Source organism: Hypomesus transpacificus, unplaced genomic scaffold, assembly GCF_021917145.1.
Source record: "Hypomesus transpacificus isolate Combined female unplaced genomic scaffold, fHypTra1 scaffold_409, whole genome shotgun sequence".
NCBI classification, from domain to species: domain Eukaryota; kingdom Metazoa; phylum Chordata; class Actinopteri; order Osmeriformes; family Osmeridae; genus Hypomesus; species Hypomesus transpacificus.
Genome location: NW_025813927.1, coordinates 23,838 through 44,748, shown reverse-complemented (window position 1 = coordinate 44,748; position 20,911 = coordinate 23,838). Strand labels below are relative to the sequence as shown.

General features: G+C 50.0%; 3 protein-coding genes across 4 annotated transcripts; all 3 read right to left on the bottom strand.

Annotated features, from left to right (window-relative positions):
• Positions 1–855: 855 nt before the first annotated feature.
• On the bottom strand, positions 856–2,669 carry gadd45ga (growth arrest and DNA-damage-inducible, gamma a). The gene is made up of 4 exons (XM_047016558.1): positions 2,528–2,669; positions 2,250–2,417; positions 1,900–2,110; positions 856–1,668 (listed from the first exon to the last, which is right to left on the bottom strand). The coding sequence occupies exons 1-4, from the start codon at positions 2,578–2,580 to the stop codon at positions 1,555–1,557; spliced, it is 546 nt and encodes a 181-aa protein (XP_046872514.1). The 5' UTR covers positions 2,581–2,669; the 3' UTR covers positions 856–1,554.
• Positions 2,670–5,572: 2,903 nt separating this feature from the next.
• Positions 5,573–14,824, bottom strand: creb3l3l (cAMP responsive element binding protein 3-like 3 like). 2 transcript variants are annotated; one of them, XM_047016555.1, is made up of 10 exons: positions 14,681–14,823; positions 14,260–14,431; positions 10,266–10,647; positions 9,643–9,740; positions 9,182–9,274; positions 8,691–8,797; positions 7,979–8,047; positions 7,454–7,538; positions 6,206–6,296; positions 5,573–6,095 (listed from the first exon to the last, which is right to left on the bottom strand). In XM_047016555.1, exons 2-10 carry the CDS (start codon positions 14,401–14,403, stop codon positions 5,656–5,658), a joined length of 1,509 nt encoding a protein of 502 aa, XP_046872511.1. In that variant the 5' UTR covers positions 14,404–14,431; positions 14,681–14,823; the 3' UTR covers positions 5,573–5,655. The 2 variants fall into 2 exon arrangements, with proteins under 2 accessions (XP_046872511.1, XP_046872512.1); XM_047016556.1 differs by having other exon boundaries at positions 5,860–6,095; positions 7,413–7,538; positions 14,681–14,824.
• Positions 14,825–15,569: 745 nt separating this feature from the next.
• nim1ka (NIM1 serine/threonine protein kinase a) lies at positions 15,570–19,574 on the bottom strand (the record flags this gene model as incomplete). The annotated part of the gene is made up of 5 exons (XM_047016557.1): positions 15,570–16,520; positions 16,736–16,882; positions 16,995–17,116; positions 19,201–19,313; positions 19,429–19,574. Coding segments are annotated over 5 exons (1,284 nt in total), but the record flags the coding sequence as incomplete, so codon positions are not given.
• Between the last annotated feature and the right edge of the window lie 1,337 nt (positions 19,575–20,911).

Genomic DNA, 20,911 nt, shown 5'->3' with positions numbered 1-20,911 from the left:
GTGTGTAGTGTGTGTGTGTGTCAGAGAGAGAGAGTGTGTGTCTCTGTGTGTGAGTGTGTGTGTGAGGTCAGTGGTGAGACAGAACTGGTGGTTGCAGAGCAGGTGAGGAGGGTTTCATTCCTCAGAACTCTGAACCATCAGCCTCAGCTGAACTCACACACACACAGGGGTTTTGACTGTCTTTCTTCTCCTGATATGAACACGAGTGCTCACTCTTCCCCGTGACTTACACACACACACACACACTGTCCTTTGGTGAATGTTTCCCCGCATGACGAGTTACTCAACCCAGTTCGTGTGCAAGAGCTCCAGAAAAACGACATTAGTGAAATCGAACTTTCACCACGTGCAACAGTGTACAGGGGGGTGAACAGTGTACAGGGGGGTCTTCTAGAAACTCCACTGCTTTGTGGAACCTTCCCCCTGACTAGTGTGAGGGGGGAGGGGCTCCAATCATCCTCTAACTTCCACTTAAAGGCACAAGGTTTTTCTCAGAAACGGAGAGACACCCCACCTTTCTACAAGGCCCCCCAGCCTCCACTTTCCAGCCTCCAACCCAGCCCCCGGCCCCCTCCCGGCCCCCCGGGGCTGATGGTTGTGCAGCCTGTCTCAGAGGAACTGCCTGATCACAGGCACGTGTTTGAAGTTGTTCATTGTGTTGTAACTTTTCTCTCTCTCTGCCTCTACCATACCCCCACCACCACCACCACACTCTCTATCCTCACTTCCTGCTTCTACAATGACTGTCCTATCAGATGGCTTGTCGTAAAAGGATCACCCAATCCGCTTCCACTCCTGCTGTGATCAAGATGTGATGCAAGTGATAAGAGTTGAACTGACAACACAGACATTAAGTATAGTTTGAAACATTTATTTACATGTAAAATGGTTACAGTTTAAAAGCAAAACACATTGATCATGCATGTTTTTTTTCAGCATCTCTCCAAGAAAAATCCAAGAAATATTTTTCCATTTCAAGTGGCAGGTCCAATCAAGCCTGGGGAGGTGAGGTGTCTTGGTTTGCACCCCAGCTGCCTCCCCATGGGTGGTGCAGGAAAACTTGGTTCAAAGAAAAGTCCAAAGTTTCTCTTTCATTTCAGCAGGAGTTCAGTGTCCCCCTGCTCTGATCAGTTACAAAGAAAATGCATCCATTCTAGTTTCCAAGCTCTCATCTGTCCATCCCATTCCTTCTTTCATCCCTTTCTGCAGTTGCTCCCCTGTTCCTAGCTGCACAGGGTCCAGCAGAGAGAGGGAGGGACCCTTTCTCCTGCACTACGGAGTCACATCCTGTCCACCTCCTCGCACTCCCCCCAGAACCTTCTGGTCATGAAAGCAGTCCATCCATAATCCATCTGACCCGATCCACATCCTCGGATGAACTTTGACCCCCCTCCTCAGGGTAAAGGTCCCCTAGAACCGAACGTCCATCCCAGAATCCTCTCTGGGTCCAGGGCTACAGCCGCTGCCTCACATCGAGGCGGGCATCGTTGCTTTTCACGTTCGTTTTTTTTTTCTTCAGTCGTCACGTGAAGCGTGGCGTGGGACTCGCGCAGTTCAGCGTGCGGGCAGAGTGATGGTAGGAACCCAGTCGCACAAACTGCGGCTCTCCTCGCAGAAGGCGCTGAGCTTATCAAGGGCTGGGTCTTTCCACGTCTCTGCGCTTGGACTCTGTGTGAGGAAACGTAACAGGTTAGACTCGTGGTAATTACGGGGGAAACTATGACAAGGGCACAATCAAACGCAAAACTCCTGCCCTAGTGACGTGCGCGGAGAACTGCCCCCGCGGGTGGAACACATATCTAAACAGCCTGAAGTGCGCATGCACGGGGGAGGAATGTTGACTCCCCCTTATCGGATGACTCGTGACCGGCGTCGTGAGGTCGGTTGCTCGGAACGTACCGTGACAAGAATGCAGTGGGCGTCCTTGGGTTCGCCGGTTTCGTCAGCGCCCACGAGATCGGCGAGGCGTTCAATGTCGTTGACGCGAACCACGTTGATGTCGTTATCGAAGCAGAAGGCTTGAATCAGGGTGAAGTGGATCTGCAGCGCGATGTCGCACTCGTATTCCTCGTCTGTAGCGAGCACGCAGAAAGCCACACTGTCCGGGTCACTGTAGAATAAACATTAAAAAAACCTTATTAGTTGCTATTCTGGCGCGTGCATTAATAGTGATTCATAGGTGTGTGGGTGCCTGTGCAAGTTATAGTGCACGATGAATAAGAAGAAAAGAGATTCGTAAGAATACTTACACATTCATGATTTTGGCTGACTCGTAAACCCCGACTGTCAGGTAGTCCTGGTTCTTAGCAGAGACCAGCAGCTCCTCGAGCGCTGTGCCTGCGCTCTGCACTCTGAGGTAGTCCTGGTTCTTAGCAGAGACCAGCAGGTCCTCGAGCGCTGTGCCCGCGCTCTGCACTCTGGAGAAAGAAAAGAGGCTACATCAATATTTGAACATGAACGCAGAAAACGTTGAAACTGAAAGCTAAAGTTGCACAAAACTTTGAAATATGAAGGAGAGCGTAATTACCGATCAGTCTTGTCGAGCGCGCTCTCATGTCCGCGAATCTCTTCCAGAGTCATGATTATAATCCAAGTGATCTTGAGCTTTGCTATGAATAAAATTGTACGGGTAGTCACACTGAGGGCTTGCGTTATTCTGAGCAACACACGGGGCTACAGCGTTTAAATACCGGATCAACGGAGATTCTCGGCATGGGCGGTGTTTTCCGCTCTTTCCTCTCGTGATTGGCTCAGTCCGCGTGATGACTCTGAAAGTCCCTGTTGGGTTTGAGTGGCGCTTTGAACACCCCACGTGGGGGCAGAGGATTACACGGCGTTTTCAAGAAATTTCAAGAAGGTTGTCAACATCCAACATCACCATCGTACAAACCCCCCCAGTAGGCTTGTTTTCCTTAGATTTCACAAAATATGCGAGAAGCTGGAGAATACGCCTCGCGGGGTTAGGAGGGATAACATGCTTTTATTTGTGGTGTTGCTTAATTGTTATGCACTCGTCAGACATGTTTAAGTCCGTTATAAAACACTGGGTTTATTAATACCCACAGTTTAGACTTGCCTTTCTTGGTATATCTTGCGCACAGTGGCCGTATTGTAGTGCACAAACACGCACAAATGAATTTGTCACGGTATCAAGTTTTCCCTGCCTTTTAAGGGATATGCTTGTGCCGTTGGACAAGGGAATGGGTTTTTTTTTCCCTTCGCAGAACAATGATATAGAGAACAGCTTGTTCTTGACGCACGCACGCATGTGCTCTGTTTTGAATAGAGGCCATGCATGATTGCCGGTCTTGGCGCGTGGCGATTTACTGCTGTGACAACTGCGATATCAGGATAATAGATGCGTGCCCCCACCTGCCTCTTGTCCTGTTCAGGATGGAACGCAAAGGGCAGCAAGAGGGTGGAGGGGTCATCAAGTGAAGAGATCTTTATCATCCCTATTATGACCATGCTGGGATTTCTATTAGCATATTGCACGTGCCCGTGTGTCCGGGCCTGCAGGTGTTGTTCTTCCGTCAGTCTTTTATAATTATTATTTTATAATAGCAAAGTTTTACTGCATGTGTATTGTTACTATTATTCTAGGAAAATGTTGCCATTTAAGATGTTGTCTTGTCTTGGTTTTCTAGATATGATTGAGAGAGAAAGATGCGCTTTTAGCGACGCGGCAGTCGTTTCAGAGCGCTTCAGTGACAAAAACTGAGCTGACGTCGCCACATGGTGGTGAACGGTGGAAGCAACCTTTCCCCTACATCACCAGCGCTGCAGGATGCGTCACCGTCACGCCACGGTAGGGTTACTCACGAGCTGGTCAGACGGTTACGTCTGATTAGTCCCCAAAGCTGATGAAACATCGTCACAACAGTTATATAACGGAAGGTTCATATTTCACCAAAACAATCCCCATCACCTATCTTTCTCCCCTCGCTTCATAGGGGAATTCTAAGATCGTAATTAAGTTTCTCGTTTGAATTGAATGAGTTGGAACTGTTTATTTCTGTGACCTAGAAAACTGCCACGTCAACAAGAACCCAAGAAACTCTTTAATAAAAAAAAGTCTTTATTTATGCATCATTGTATAGATGGATAAGGACGTATCTTGTACATAAGGTATAATAATTCCAGTCGATATTTACATTTCAGAAATTGCACTATAGAGTAGATATAAATCAGTGCTTCCTACAACATTAAACACATGTAATCTCACTGAGAGATTTACATTTACATTTAGTCATTTAGCAGACGCTCTTATCCAGAGCGACTTACAGTCTTACAGAGATCCCTTAGGTCCTATGGACAACACCATTTTAGATTTGAATGAATAACAATTCATATATTAACAATTCATATATTAACAATTCATATATTAACAAAACAGGTATGTGACAAAAATGCCTCACTGGTAAAACAGGTCATTACATTTCTACTGCAACACTGAAATAGGCGGGTTTGTCTGGTCACACACGCTGAGGGGCGCAATCGCAGTCCAAATAATTTCCAAATTAACAAGAATATTTCCTTTTTATTTGTAAGACAATGAAAAAAAGAGTACATTAGAAGAAAGACTATATCCTCGGTCCCCTTGTTGCAAGGGTCATTACTGGAATGATAACAAAAATAATCAACACGTTTGTAGTCTAATAAGGGCCAAATGTCCTGCAATGGCTAAAGTTCCAACGCTTCCAGGCTTCATGAACGACATTCACATTCTATACATTACAGAGTGCAGGCTGTGCAATCTCCACGACGACTGTGTGGACTATTATGGGGTACTAACATGGGACAAGTCCAGTACAAGTAAGCCATACACCCCCCCCCCCCTCCCCACCCTCCTCCCCACCCCTAGTGACAGAGAGAGCTGAATAGAGACGGTTTGATCTCACTCCTCAGCAGCCCATGTGGGGCTTGTGTGGGGCTTGTGTGGGGCCCGTGTGGGGCTTGTGTGGGGCCCGTGTGGGGCTTGTGTGGGGCTTGTGTGGGGCCCGTGTGGGGCTTGTGTGGGGCCGTGTGGGGCTTGTGTGGGGCTTGTGTGGGGCCTGTGTGGGGCTTGTGTGGGGCTTGTGTGGGGCCCGTGTGGGGCTTGTGTGGGGCTTGTGTGGGGCCCGTGTGGGACTTGTGTGGGGCTTGTGTGGGGCCCGTGTGGGGCTTGTGTGGGGCCCGTGTGGGGCTTGTGTGGGGCCCGTGTGGGGCTTGTGTGGGGCCTGTGTGGGGCTAGTGTGGGGCTTGTGTGGGGCTTGTGTGGGAGCAGCAGCTGGATCTACAGTAGTGGAGTGGAGAGAGCAGGGAGACTAGAGGACGGTAAGATTATTTCATTATCATAATTATTCATGTGAATCACGTCTGATAGGACAGCTTGTTTCCCTTTAAGCTCACTCCCTGGCTAGGACTCCGCCCCCCCCCCCCCCCCCCCCCCCCCCCGTGTTCATTATGACCACGCCCTTTCCATGACCAGGCCCATTTGTTCGATATGGCCATGCCCCTTTATCTATTATGACCGCAACACTTCATGCATTGGGACCACCCACCTTTCCCCAAACCACGCCCATTTTACACATGGCTCTACCCCTTTCCAATAAAGGGAACCCCACCCGTAACTCCTGAACAGTAAGCTCCTCCCCTCCCTCTCGCAGGCTCCTCCTACATCTCGTCTGAGCGGTGCTGTTGCAGGATGACTGACGTGGGCTTCCTGTCCAACCACCTCTCGTCTCCACCCGCCACCTCCAACACCACCTGGCCCGCCCCCTCCCGTGGCCCCGCCCCCACTCCCTCGGGGGCGTGACCCGTGCTCTGCTCCGCTTGCCCTGATTGGCCAGAGGGGTTGGGGAAGTCTGCGGAGTTGTTGCCGTTGACGCCGGTCTCCGAGTCGGGCTGCTCCACCCTCTGGTAGTCGGGGGTGTGGTCGGGGGTGTGGTTCTGACCGCCAGCAAACACTGCCTTCACGTTGTCCACCGTGGGGAGATACACAGGCTCGTCCACATGGCCTGGCTCCACACGGCCTGGCTCCACGCGGCCTGGCTCGGGGTAGGACACGTCCAGAGGCTCCTCCCCAGGGAAGGAGCGCAGCGTCCTGGACACGACTGAGAGGGGAGAGACATGGCACGGCTTGTTGACTGAACAGCAGCAGAGACGTACCCTGACTAGTCTGTGTGAGTGTGTGTGTGTGTGTGTGTGTGTGTGAGGTACTCACTGGAGGAGGGGGTGTACTGTTCCTTCCCAGGGCTCCTCCCAAACGGGTTGACGGAGGGGAAGATGATGAGGCAGAAGGACAGCAGGAACACCTGCAGGAGAGGAGCGTCACTCAGGGCTGGGCTGTGTGTGTGTGTGTGTGTACCATGATGCAGGTGCTGGTGATGGAGGGCTGTGTGCGTGTACCATGATGCAGGTGCTGGTGGTGGAGGGCTGTGTGCGTGTACCATGATGCAGGTGCTGGTGATGGAGGGCTGTGTGTGTGTACCATGATGCAGGTGCTGGTGGTGGAGGGCTGTGTGCGTGTACCATGATGCAGGTGCTGGTGATGGAGGGCTGTGTGTGTGTACCATGATGCAGGTGCTGGTGGTGGAGGGCTGTGTGCGTGTACCATGATGCAGGTGCTGGTGATGGAAGGCTGTGTGCGTGTACCATGATGAAGGTGCTGGTGGTGGAGGGCTGTGTGCGTGTACCATGATGCAGGTGCTGGTGATGGAGGGCTGTGTGCGTGTACCATGATGCAGGTGCTGGTGGTGGAGGGCTGTGTGCGTGTACCATGATGCAGGTGCTGGTGGTGGAGGGCTGTGTGCGTGTACCATGATGCAGGTGCTGGTGGTGGAGGGCTGTGTGTGTGTACCATGATGCAGGTGCTGGTGATGGAGGGCTGTGTGTGTGTACCATGATGCAGGTGCTGGTGATGGAGGGCTGTGTGCGTGTACCATGATGCAGGTGCTGGTGGTGGAGGGCTGTGTGTGTGTCCATGATGCAGGTGCTGGTGGTGGAGGGCTGTGTGTGTGTACCATGATGCAGGTGCTGGTGGTGGAGGGCTGTGTGTGTACCATGATGCAGGTGCTGGTGGTGGAGGTCTGTGTGTGTGTACCATGATGCAGGTGCTGGTGGTGGAGGTCTGTGTGCGTGTACCATGATGCAGGTGCTGGTGGTGGAGGGCTGTGTGTGTGTACCATGATGCAGGTGCTGGTGGTGGAGGGCTGTGTGTGTGTACCATGATGCAGGTGCTGGTGGTGGAGGGCTGTGTGTGTGTACCATGATGCAGGTGCTGGTGGTGGAGGGCTGTGTGTGTGTACCATGATGCAGGTGCTGGTGGTGGAGGGCTGTGTGTGTGTACCATGATGCAGGTGCTGGTGGTGGAGGGCTGTGTGTGTGTACCATGATGCAGGTGCTGGTGGTGGAGGGCTGTGTGTGTGTACCATGATGCAGGTGCTGGTGGTGGAGGGCTGTGTGTGTGTACCATGATGCAGGTGCTGGTGGTGGAGGTCTTCATGGTGGACATCTTCATCATGGACTGTAGCTTCTTCAGCTGCTCTATCAGAGTCCTGCAGGAGAGAGAGAGAGCTTTATTCTAACTGTGCACTGAACCTGACTTCTGAACAGCAGTGTTCTAGAGTTCTAACTGCAGTGTTCTAACAGCAGTGTTCTAACTGCAGTGTTCTAACTGCAGTGTTCTAACAGCAGTGTTCTAGTGTTCTAACTGCAGTGTTCTAACAGCAGTGTTCTAACAGCAGTGTTCTAACTGCAGTGGTCTAACTGCAGTGTTCTAACTGCAGTGTTCTAACTGCAGTGTTCTAACAGCAGTGTTCTAACTGCAGTGTTCTAGTGTTCTAACAGCAGTGTTCTAACTTCAGTGTTCTAACTGCAGTGTTCTAGTGTTCTAACAGCAGTGTTCTAACAGCAGTGTTCTAACAGCAGTGTTCTAACTGCAGTGTTCTAGTGTTCTAACAGCAGTGTTCTAACAGCAGTGTTCTAGTGTTCTTACATGTTCTGTTTATGGAGCAGGGTGACCTTCTTCTGCAGCTCCTGGTTGTGGGCTGTGCACATGGCAACCCTGAAGATAGAGAACACACACACACGCTCCAATTAAATATTGTGAGGATCCCTTAAATACTGTAAGGATCCCTTATGTAAGGATCCCTTATGTAAGGATCCCTTAACTCCAATTAATCTAATCTGTCCCCCCCTCACCTGTTCTCCAGTCCCCCCCCCCCCTCACCTGTTCTCCAGTCGTCGTCGTCCCCCTCACTTGTTCTCCAGTCCCCCCTCCCCCCCTCACCTGTTCTCCAGTCCGTCCTCCCCCCCTCACCTGTTCTCCAGTCGTCGTCCCCCCCTCACCTGTTCTCCAGTCCGTCCTCCCCCCCTCACCTGTTCTCCAGTCGTCGTCCCCCCCCTCACCTGTTCTCCAGTCGTCGTCCCCCCCCTCACCTGTTCTCCAGTCCGTCCTCCCCCCCTCACCTGTTCTCCAGTCCGTCCTCCCCCCCTCACCTGTTCTCCAGTCGTCGTCCCCCCCTCACCTGATCTCCAGTCGTCGTCCCCCCCTCACCTGTTCTCCAGTCCGTCCTCCCCCCCCTCACCTGTTCTCCAGTCGTCGTCGTCCCCCTCACCTGTTCTCCAGTCCCCCCTCCCCCCCTCACCTGTTCTCCAGTCCGTCCTCCCCCCCTCACCTGTTCTCCAGTCCCCCCTCCCCCCCTCACCTGTTCTCCAGTCCGTCCACATACACCTTCTTCTTCTTGCGGCTCTCCTGAGCAGACTGTTTGTTCCTGATCTTCCTCCTCACCCTCTTCAGAGTCCTCTCCTCCGCCTGGGGAAGGGGGGGAAATGCTCTCATGTTACCATGGTGAGGGGCATGTTACCATGGTGAGGGGCATCTTACCATGGTGAGTGGCGTTACCTTGGTGAGGGGCATGGTACCTTGGTGAGGGGCATGTTACCATGGTGAGGGGCATGTTACCAATGTGAAGGGCACGTTACCATGGTGAGGGGCGTGTTACCTTGGTGAGGGGCATGTTACCATGGTGAGGGGCGTTACCTTGGTGAGGGGCATGTTAACTTGGTGAGGGGCATGTTACCATGGTGAGGGGCATGTTACCATGGTGAGGGGCGTTACTTTGTTGAGGGGCATGTTACCAAGGTGAGGGGCATGTTACCTTGGTGAGGGGCATGTTACCATGGTGAGGGGCGTTACCTTGGTGAGGGGCATGTGAGCTGGGATGCTTGCTCCTTCTTTATCCAGAAGTCTCTTCTCCTCGTCAGTCAGAACGATCTCCTTAAACTGGAACTAGAAGAAACAAGGACTAGGAATCAGTGTGTTTACCATGTCCACACTGTCATAGAGCTGCAGCAACTAACCATGTCCACACTGTCATAGAGCTGCAGCAACTAACCATGTCCACACTGTCATAGAGCTGCAGCAACTAACCATGTCCACACTGTCATAGAGCTGCAGCAACTAACCATGTCCACCCTGTCATAGAGCTGCAGCTCACCATGTCCACCCTGTCATAGAGCTGCAGCTCACCATGTCCACACTGTCATAGAGCTGCAGCTAACCATGTCCACCCTGTCATAGAGCTGCAGCTCACCATGTCCACCCTGTCATAGAGCTGCAGCTCACCATGTCCACACTGTCATAGAGCTGCAGCTCACCATGTCCATGTTGTTGCTCTGAGACGAGTCCTCGATGGACAGGGTGCAGTCGGGCTCACTGGAGTCTTCCTGCTCCATCCCTTCACTGTCCAGCTCATCTGGAACACACACACACAGTAACTACATCTGGAACACACACACGCAGAAACTACATCTGGAACACACACACACAGTAACTACATCTGGAACACACACAGTAACTACATCTGGAACACACACACACAGTAACTACATCTGGAACACACACAGTAACTACATCTGGAACACACACACACACAGTAACTACATCTGGAACACACACACACACAGTAACTACATCTGGAACACACACACACAGTAACTACATCTGGAACACACACACACACAGTAACTACATCTGGAACACACACACACACATTAAATACATCTGGAACACACACACACACACTGGAACACACACACAGTAATGCAACATCTGTCTACAGGTGTGGGTGAAATCTCTCGTGCACAATAAAAACATTTGGGTGCAAACGTCAGTCTGCACAACCTAACCCAAAAAACTATGGTGGTGCAATTGTCCTTTTTTGTATATGTTTTTCCACACCCCATCACCATGACTACCGTAACCGAGCCCTCCAGCTTACCCAGGTCTATGAAGACGTCCTCGTCTGGTTTGTCTGCTCTCACGCTCAGCAGGGCGTCATCCGGCCGCTCTCCCTGCAGCACGCCTCCCTGCAGCAGGGCGTAGCTGTGCTCTGTCTGCACCGCCTGGGCCCTCTCAGCCTGGGCCTCGCCTGCTCCCCCGGCCAGCTCAGAGAGCACCGAGGTGGGCTGGGAGTAGCAGCTGGGGCTGGGCGGAGGGTCGCTGCCCTGGGGGCTGGGGCAGCCCGGTGGGGTTTTGCCAGAGCTGCTGTGGTCTGAGATGCCGCTGTCGCTGCCGTGGGGAGAGAGGGACGGACAGGAGGCGGCGTCTTCTACGTCCAGCAAGCTGGACAGGAAGTCCTCTGTGTCCAGGCCACTCAACATCTGAGAGGGAGAGAGAGAGACAGAGACAGAGAGACAGAGAGACAGAGAGAGAAGGAGGGAGAGAAAGAGAGAGAGTGAAACCTCAGAATGCTGCTCTGCTAGTTCACATTGTGTCATTGAAAGTCAGCCTGGGTGAAAGTGGATGAATCACAACCATGTCACCCTGGCTCTGAGACACAAGAAAAACAGCTGTGGAATTTCAGATTGTTGAAGTCTCATTTGAGTTAATATATTTCAATCACCGGAATGAAAATAAAATGTATTATTTAATCATTTTTATCACCCTCGTAACATTATATTTTTTAGCGATGATTGACTTATTCATACTTTGATTAATTGCAGATTAATGTTACCAATGAACCTAATACATTTTAGCGCTATGGAAGCAGTTTTTTTAGGGGTACTATTCAAATGCCACCATTGGGTTGCCCTTCAATATCGCTCTCTAGTGGCTTAAAGTGAGAATTACAGGTGCAGTTCCCACAGAAAACCACCAGATGGCGATGGTAAAGCACAGCTCTATGGAACGGGTTTTCAACAGCCAGCAGTGTCATGTGAGCAAGTGCAGTTCTGAAAGTGTTGGTTTAGATGAGTCATTGGAGGGGACATTAGTTTGGCTGAACAGTATTTATTGTTTCTACCCTGACTGGATAGGTTAATGCCAATCAGTGCAAACGGTTGTCAGGTGTGTTTCACAAATCACAACTCAGTTAGGTTTAGCTCAGTATGTTAGAGCATGAGATGTCACAGGGTCAAACTGTTTTACCTGGGTTCAAAGCATCTGGAGTCTTAACTGATGTCATATATATTTGATATCCACTCCCAAAATAATAATAATAATAATGATTGACTTTATTTGTAACGCACTTTACATTTGAAACAAATTTCAAAGTGCATAGTGGCTGTGATGTGATGTTGCCCTCTGTGATATTGCTTGTAAAAAAGAGCAAACAAATACATGTTGATTTGATATGATCCCCGCCCACTGAGGACTGTGTGAGTAATGACTTTTGATCTGCTACTCAATGTGCAAGTCTTCCAGTGAACTACCAAAGAAGAGTGACAACACCTAAACAATCCCAATGGCTCAGTGAGGACAGTGGCTGCCTTGAAACCCAAGGATTGAAGGTTTGATTCCCAGTGTCAAAATGTAAAACACAGATTGGAAGAGGCCCTTGAAAATCGCCCGGAGAAAGAGTCTGTTGTAGCCCGGATGGCTCAGTGAGGAGAGCGGCTGCCTTGAAACCGAAAGGTTGAAGGTTTGATTCTCGGAGGCAAATTTTAAAGCACGGATTGGAGGAAGCACTTGAAAAACGCCCGGAGAAAAAGTCTCTTATAGCCAGGATGGCTCAGTGAGGAGAGCGGTGGCCTTGAAACCGAAAGGTTGAAGGTTTGATTCTCGGTGGCAAATTTTAATGCGCAGGTTGGAAGAGGCACTTGAAAAACGCCCGGAGAAAGAGTCTGTTGTAGCCCGGATGGCTCAGTGAGGAGAGCGGTGGCCTTGAAACCGAAAGGTTGAAGGTTTGATTCTCGGTGGCAAATTTTAAAGCGCAGGTTGGAAGAGGCACTTGAAAAACGCCCGGAGAAAGAATCGGTTGTAGCCCGAATGGCTCAGTGAGGAGAGCGGCTGCCTTGAAACCGAAAGGTTGAAGGTTTGATTCTCGATGGCAAATTTTAAAGCGCAGGTTGGAAGAGGCACTTGAAAAACGCCCGGAGAAAGAATCGTTTGTAGCCCGAATGGCTCAGTGAGGAGAGCGGCTGCCTTGAAACCGAAAGGTTGAAGGTTTGATTCTCGATGGCAAATTTTAAAGCGCAGGTTGGAAGAGGCACTTGAAAAACGCCCGGAGAAAGAGTCTGTTGTAGCCCGGATGGCTCAGTGAGGAGAGCGGTGGCCTTGAAACCGAAAGGTTGAAGGTTTAATTCTCGGTGGCAAATTTTAAAGCGCATGTTGGAAGAGGCACTTGAAAAACGCCCGGAGAAAGAATCGGTTGTAGCCCGAATGGCTCAGTGAGGAGAGCGGGTGCCTTGAAACCGAAAGGTTGAAGGTTTGATTCTCGATGGCAAATTTTAAAGCGCAGGTTGGAAGAGGCACTTGAAAAACGCCCGGAGAAAGAGTCTGTTGTAGCCCGGATGGCTCAGTGAGGAGAGCGGCTGCCTTGAAACCGAAAGGTTGAAGGTTTGATTCTCAATGGCAAATTTTAAAGCGCAGGTTGGAAGAGGCACTTGAAAAACGCCCGGAGAAAGAGTCTGTTGTAGCCCGGATGGCTCAGTGAGGAGAGCGGCTGCCTTGAAACCGAAAGGTTGAAGGTTTGATTCCCGGTATTGAGTTTTAAAACACATATTGGAAGAGGCACTTGAAAAACGCCCGAAGAAAAAGTCTCTTATAGCCCTGATGGCTCGGTGAGGAAAGTGGCTGTCTTGAAACCGAAAGGTTGAAGGTTTGATTCCCGGTGCTAAGTTTTAAAGCACGCATTGGAGGAAGCACTTGAAAAACGCCCGGAGAAGAAGTCTGTTGTAGCCCGGATGGCTCAGTGAGGAGAGTGGCTGCCTTGAAACCGAAAGGTTCAAGGTTTGATTCTCGGTGCCAAATTTTGAAGCGCAGGTTGGAATAGGCACTTGAAAAACGCCCGGAGAAAAGGTCTGTTATCGCCGGGATTCTGTGGCATCATGGGTTAGGCGCTCGCCAACGATGAAGAGTCAGGTGAGCGTAAAGCCACTGGCGGGCTCGGAGTGCCATGTGAGTGGTACGATACCCGCTGCAGTTGACCGGAATCCCTGGAGAACCAGGGCAGGGGGGGCCGTGTCCCCCCTGGATGATTTGCAACAGTGACACCTGGGTGTTATGTGGCCCAGGTAAAAGAGCAAGTATAATTTTATTTGGAACCAAGACAGTTGGAAGGAAAGGCTTTGCATGTTTGTCAATGACCGAGGTTGAAGGTCCGTTTTCTAGACCATCTGGAAGGGGTGCCTTTTCCAGCAGTCATGTAGATGATCATTTCTTTCGGGGAAGAAAATATTGAACAGAGAGGAGTCAGATGGCTGAGCGGTGAGGGAGTCGGGCTAGTAATCAGAAGGTTGACATGACGTTGTGTCCTTGGGCAAGGCACTTACCCCTACTTGCCTCAGGGGGAATGTCCCTGTACTTACTATAAGTCGCTCTGGATACGTCGAGCGTCTGCTAAATGACTAAATGTAATGTAAATGAACAACATACCATTTCATTGAAAAATCTATATTAAGAAAAACATTGATGTTGTTCAAAGCACATTGTTGCCATTTGTAGTAGACGTATGTTTCAGACGTGTAACTAAACAAAGGTATTTTTGTTACAACCATACTCAGTCTCCCCTGCTAAAGCTTTTGTAGTGGAGAATCGTTGCACGGTTCAAGATTATATTACAGTAAGTGAAATATATCGACTGGAAGACATTGTACGATTTATTACAAATTTAGTGTCGTAATGCTTGCTCTCCAGGATTTATAATTTTAGTAACCAAATAACGGAAATTATTGTGTTCATAAACAAGGAATTTACTTTGGCCAGGTGCTGCATATGTAAACAGAATAATAATCTACACCAGAAGTACATTACTGTGTTATTGCTCCACTTACGTCTTGTTCGGAAAGCCAATCTTCCATAAGACCGTTTCCGTTGGGAAAGAACGTATCCGCCACGCCGCTATCAACATCCTGGAACAGTAATCCCAACAGCTCCGCTCCGTCCATATCCGTAAAATCGTCAGTGATGACGGACATCTAGCCTGTGTTCATGTATTAGCGGAAGCTGCATGTCATGCAAATCAATTTATAATACAATTATTAGTTTAATAATACAATTAGTTAACATCTGATCATTACAACGTTACATTGTGTTCACAGGTGAATCCGATAGTTAGGGAGCTAACGCGGATGAACACACAGTAAACACACAACGATACATATTGTTCCTTAGAGGGCGTGGTCGTCAACGATAACGAAGACAACATGGACGTTTTGATTCGATATCTATTTGATTAGTATTAAATAGTCTTACCTTTTATGTTAAGTTTGACTCGAGATAGAATACCATTCGCGTGAATCAGTGACTAGTTTCCTGAGAATGTGTGGGTTTCTCTAGCCAATGCTCTTCCTGATGAAATCACCTTCCAACAAGGCAGAAAGTGCGTCACACGTAAGACACTTCCGCTTCCGCAGCGTACGCGACATTCCATCTGGGGGATGTAGTCATTCTCATAGAAACGTAATGTCACTAAAGCGAAGGTAAGCAAAATCCTAGATCCTATACAATATTAAAGGACACTGCGAATACAACAAATAAAGACCCAAAGAGTACTTAAATATTTTAATCCATATTTATATAGGACAGAGTTCTAGGTAGAACTGACAGATTAGTGTATACAAAAATAAACTCACCCTTCTTTATATCTGAGGTAAGACACTCAGGCCCCTATATGGGCAGAGGGGCGATCTGAGAGACCAATCAACATTATTGATCGTTCTCTACACCCTGATCAGAAGTGAGAAACCCGGTCAAACTCCATTAGTTATTAGTGTATGGTGCGGGACACAGGCAGGAAATACAGAAGATACATTCATTACAAAGTACAATCATCATGTGTACTGGGGAACAAAGTTACCAAGGCATTAGAGAAAAAGTGTGATTATAATATTGTTTATGGGGAAACACCATGAGGAGGAGGGCAGAGGGGTCTATGCCTGGGGGGAGGGCAGAGGGGTCTATGCCTGGGGGGAGGGCAGAGGGGTCTATGCCTGGGGGGAGGGCAGAGGGGTCTATGCCTGGGGGGAGGGCAGAGGGGTTTATGTCTGCTACTACTGGTTTGGTGCTGGGTCATAAGTCTTGATCTATGTGTTGGGTGCTTATGAAAATGTGTTGCAAGCGACCTTAACCCTAAGAAATTAGCCACGTAATCTTCTGTAATCCAAATTTAAATCGCTCTTGCTAAGAAGGTTTTGTTGAGTGAACATTGTCCTTGAAAACATTCAAAACTACCTGGAAAAGTCTGATCAGGTCAGGTGCAAACACCAGGAACACTTTCAAGAGACTCCTGTTGTCATCGAGGTCTATGATTGGTTGTCCCCATGTGTCCCCTGCCCAGTCACAGAATCAGGCAGAGCTTGGACGTATGCCTCAGACTCCGGTATGCCCGCAGCCGGTCCTTCTTGGTCCCGCTGGCCGCGACCACGTGCGTGACCACGGGCATGCTGTCCACCGCCCGCCGCTTGTGGGCCCGGTGCAGCAGGATCCGGTACACCCCTGTGATGGAGCTCCGGCAGTCCTTGCCCTGGTTGTTGAGGATGTGCTCGGAGGTGATGCCCAGGCTAAGGAGTGCAGCCCTCACCTCCACCTCCTCCTCCTCCAGCTCTGACGGCCCGCGCTCCGCCAGGTACGACGGCTCCAGCTGGAAGGGCTCCATGGCTCGGGGGAAATCCACGGGCAGGAGCCACTTGCAGGCCATCATCTGCTCCACGCTGCAGCGGTCAGACGGCTGGGGCTGGAGGATTCCTCGGATGAGGCGCTGGCAGGCTTCCGGGACCCAGGGGGGGACGAGGTAGGCTCCGTCCAGGATGCAGCGCTTCAGCTTGGCCACCGTGTCGGCCCGGAACGGCATGGTCCCAGTCACCATGAAAAACAGCATGACCCCCAGCGCCCACACGTCCACCAGCACGCCCAGGTAGCGCTCGTCTCGGAACAGCTCCGGGGCGGCGTAGGGGGGGGAGCCACAGAACGTGTTGAGCGTCTCGTCACGCCTGCTCAGTGTGCTGAAGCCAAAGTCGCCCACCTTGACGCAGGTGCTGCAGGTATAGAACACGTTCTCTGCCTTCAGGTCCCGGTGGATGATGCTGTTGTCGTGCTGGAGGACACAACCATGAAACAAGGTGGGGGGGTAGATGAGATAAAGATTCAAGTCAAATGTCAACGTGTTGAGACACCTTGAGGCCACAAGAGGGCGAGAGAGAGCCAGATCATTGTAATCAACTCAGCCAATCCCTTCCATTCTCTATTCCATCTCCTTCTCTCTATCTTACGCTCTTCTTTAAGGGTTTATAGGAGGAGGGGAGGGCTTACCATGTGTTTGACGGCTGACAGGATCTGGGAGAAGACCATCTTGCTGTCGATGTCGGAGAGCTTTCCTTCGGAGGTGATCTTGGAGTAGAGCTCCCCTCCGCCCGCATACTCCATCACCAGGTGTAACCGTGACAACGTCTCCACCACCTTGTTGGGGGGTAGGGGTGTTCAGCCCCGCAAGAGACACAAGGGCATTGTGTGTGTGTGTGTGTCTGTGTGTGTGTGTGTGTGTGTGTGTGAGCGAGTGTGTGTGTGCTACCTCGTAGAGCCGTATGATGTTGGGGTGATGCAGTCTCTCCATGCTGGAGATCTCTCTGGACAGCAGTCTCTGGGTCTTCTGATCCAGCTTGGTCTTATCCAGGATCTTGATGGCTACCTTGTCTGGGTGAGGGAGAGCACAAACAGATTTGGTATTTTTCATTATTTTATACATATAGTGCTTTTTATAAATAGTGCTTTTATTAAGTTATCCATTCTCCTTTTTTCATTTTGATACTAACATGTGATCCATGTGCCGAGCCGATACTCATGTTTAAAAAGTACACACATCCTTCACTCAAGTCAAAATACAGATACTCATGTTTAAAAAGTACACACATCCTTCACTCAAGTCAAAATACAGATACTCATGTTTAAAAAGTACACACATCCTTCACTCAAGTCAAAATACAGATACTCATGTTTAAAAAGTACACACATCCTTCACTCAAGTCAAAATACAGATACTCATGTTTAAAAAGTACACACATCCTTCACTCAAGTCAAAATACAGATACTCATGTTTAAAAAGTACACACATCCTTCACTCAAGTCAAAATACAGATACTCATGTTTAAAAAGACGCTGGTAAAATGTTTTTTTTTTTACTTTGAGAGGGGTAGAGTACAATAGGGTTAGGTAGAGTCCTCATCAATGATGCAACATTTTTTGTAACTTATTAGAAAATATTTTTTTCAACCTGTAGAAACCTCTTTTGTAACTTTTGAAAAAAGGTTTAATATTGATCATGCCACCAAATAAAAATTAAAACAAGTAAAACGCCGGGCTTTAAAATATACTAAGTAGAAAGTACAGATATTTGTGTAAACAATTTAAGGAGTGAAAGTAAAAAATTGTAAGAAAAATACTGAAGTAAAGTACTTATTGGAGCCAAACCCCCCTTTTCCTTTCTCCCATTGGTCCTGGCCCAGTCCTCGGGGAAATGACCTTATTTGGTATGATTGATTAATTGATTAATAGGTATCTGTTGCTCCGCCCAGGGGGAGGGTGCCTATAGAACCCTGTGCCCAGTGGGAAGGTGCCTATAGAACCCTGTGCCCAGTGGGAGGGTGCCTATAGAACCCTGTGCCCAGGGGGAGGGTGCCTATAGAACCCTGTGCCCAGGGGGAGGGTGCCTATAGAACCCTGTGCCCAGGGGGAGGGTGCCTATAGAACCCTGTGGCCAGTGGGAGGGTGCCTATAGAACCCTGTGTGAGAACTTGTTTGTTGGGAACAATTGGAGTTGGTTTTTGAGTTGTTAATAGAGAGCCGGAAGAGCGATATCATTTTTCAACCACGCAAACATACATTCACCTACACAAACATGCACTTACACACACAAACACATGCCCACATCAACTTTAGATACGTCGGATGCCAAAACCTGGACTGTAAACCAACATCTACAGGTGTGTTGAGCTATCTATTACTGCTGGCACGGTGGTTATACGTCTAAGGGGTTTAAGGTTTTAGATAGCCACTACACTGCTGATACCAGAGAAGTCAACTGAAGTACAGTTACACATTGTTATTCCCCTCTGTGTGCGAGGCAGATGTGAAAAAACACCAATCCACCCTGAAGCAACTGTTCACTTGGTCCCTGCTGCTGATTGGGGATTAGCTGGCTTTAAGAAGCCATCCCTCTGATTGAGTTCTTCTGTGGAGTCGTGGCTTCTGCATAAAGCTCCCGTTTTCACCAGAACACAATATGAATCTGTGTTTCTCTGAGAACACAACATCTTGTAGCAGGGAGATAAAGAGGCTTTGCTAGTCAAGGGCAGATGCTCATCTTAATGAGACGTCCAAAGCGTTCGTCTTAACGTGAGATCATTTTGACCTGAGGTAACAGAATCCACAAGAGATCTTTTGTGGTGCGGGCTGTTTGATTGTGCATTGACATGCATTATTAAAGCTGGGATTAGTGTAAGTTTCACTGTCGCCACGGCGTTCAGAGTGCATTCACAATGCATCTGAGCCCTTTCTGTTTTTGCAAGGCCTGGCGAGAGACACACACACACACACACCACACACACACACCTTTGATGAGGCAAGCAGCATTTCCAGCTGTCGTTAGGGAAACTACAGATACCTAATCTGTTTTCACAGGGTAGACAGACAGCAGCAAATATACAGGCACAGAGGAGACACAGACAGGTATAAAGACATGTAGACAGACAGGTGGACAGAAAGGTAGACAGACAGCTCACCTTTGGTGAGGGCGTGGATGCCGAGTTTGACGTGGGAGAAGTTTCCGGAGCCGATCTCTCCTCGGACCTTGTAGAAGCCAATCCTCCGACCCACAGTCAGCTCCCGCACCACCCTGGTACACACACACACACACACACACACACACACACACACACACTTCAAACAGTGACAGGAAGCTCATCTGGTCCGATGATGACTGCTCAGAGACAGCAGTGTCCCCCAGGTACCTGTCGTCCTGGCACATGTCCAGGTTCAGTCTCTCCAGAGGGGTGAGGCGGCGCGTGGGGGCGCCCTCCTCGTCCGTGTGGATGTCCGAGCTGTCCTGTCGGCTCAATCCAGGCCCCCTCTGACCCCCCGCCGCCCCCTCCTCCTGGCCCGTCATAGGGCTCACGGCTGTCATCCTCCCCAGGTCGCCCCGGGCGACGGCACCTTAGCTCATGCTGAGAGGAGAGCGCCACCTGCAGGCCGGAGGAATGCACAGCAGAGGAACCATGTAGAGAGGGTCTGCAGCTGAATGACTACCCAGCACCCTGACATCATCATCATCATGCTGCTGTTCTCCTGGACAGTCACCACCAGGTTCATCATGATACAGGCTGAGGAAGCAGACTGCCTCCCACAGCCCTGAACCCACCCCCCTTTCTCTGTGTCCATCTGGCCCTACGAACTGGAGAGCCCAGGTTTAATTGGCTCTTTGATTCCCTGGTTTATAAATAGATCAGAGGTTGGGAGGGATTGGGGGGGGTGGAGGGGTAGACAGGGTTCTACTGAGGTCTTTCTCCCCCTCTCCCTTCTTGAAGATGATGAGATGGTCTCCCCAGGTCCTGGTCCCTGCTAAGGAGAGAACGTGTCTTACTTTCTGCTGTGCTGCTCCATCTTGTCCCAGTGGGTCACGTGGCCGAACCCTGAGGAAGCAACACAACACTCAGAGAGGCTCCACCACCCTGCCTCCCTCCCTCCCTGACTGTGTGTGTGGATGTGTCTGCACGCATGTGTGTGTGTGTAGAAAGTCTACAAGGGTAAAGGGGTGGGGGGGGGGGGTAATGTGTGATTAGGTGGAACCTTCCGGAAACAGACCTGTAACTCTCTAACGACGCCCCTGGAGACCACACACACACACGCTCGTCCTGATTACCACTGCTACTGCAGACCTGGACCACTGAAGATCACTGAGGGACCCATCCCCATAAGGTCTTTCTATCTTACACACCACACACACACACCACACACACACACACCACACACACACACACTTGGGCCAACACGCATGCACCACTGGCATACACAAGCAGAAAAACGCATCTTGAAGAACTTTCGTCACTTTCTTCATCCTAGGCCTGGTCTTTCTCCTCCACCTCATCCCTTCACCCTAGGCCTGGTCTTTCTCCACATCATCCCTTCTTCATCCTAGGCCTGGTCTTTCTCCTCCACCTCATCCCTTCTTCATCCTAGGCCCGGTCTTTCTCCACATCATCCCTTCTTCATCCTAGGCCTGGTCTTTCTCCTCCACCTCATCCCTTCATCCTAGGCCTGGTCTTTCTCCACATCATCCCTTCTTCATCCTAGGCCTGGTCTTTCTCCACCTCATCCCTTCTTCATCCTAGGCCTGGTCTTTCTCCACCTCATCCCTTCTTCATCCTAGGCCTGGTCTTTCTCTTCCACCTCATCCCTTCTTCATGCCTCCAAATGACTGAACACCCTCCCGTCTGG

Coding starts and splice junctions, on each gene's coding strand:
- gadd45ga (XM_047016558.1), bottom strand. CDS start 2,580: ATGACTCTGGAAGAGATTCGCGGACATGAGAGCGCGCTCGACAAGACT. Junction 2,418..2,527: donor GCGCTCGACAAGACTGATCG/GTAATTACGCTC, acceptor TTCTTTCTCCAG/AGTGCAGAGCGCGGGCACAG. Junction 1,669..1,899: donor CCCACTGCATTCTTGTCACG/GTACGTTCCGAG, acceptor TTCCTCACACAG/AGTCCAAGCGCAGAGACGTG.
- creb3l3l (XM_047016555.1), bottom strand. CDS start 14,403: ATGTCCGTCATCACTGACGATTTTACGGATATGGACGGAGCGGAGCTG. Junction 8,048..8,690: donor GTGGACGGACTGGAGAACAG/GTGAGGGGGGGA, acceptor CTCTATCTTCAG/GGTTGCCATGTGCACAGCCC. Junction 6,297..7,453: donor CCACCAGCACCTGCATCATG/GTACACACACAC, acceptor CCTCTCCTGCAG/GTGTTCCTGCTGTCCTTCTG.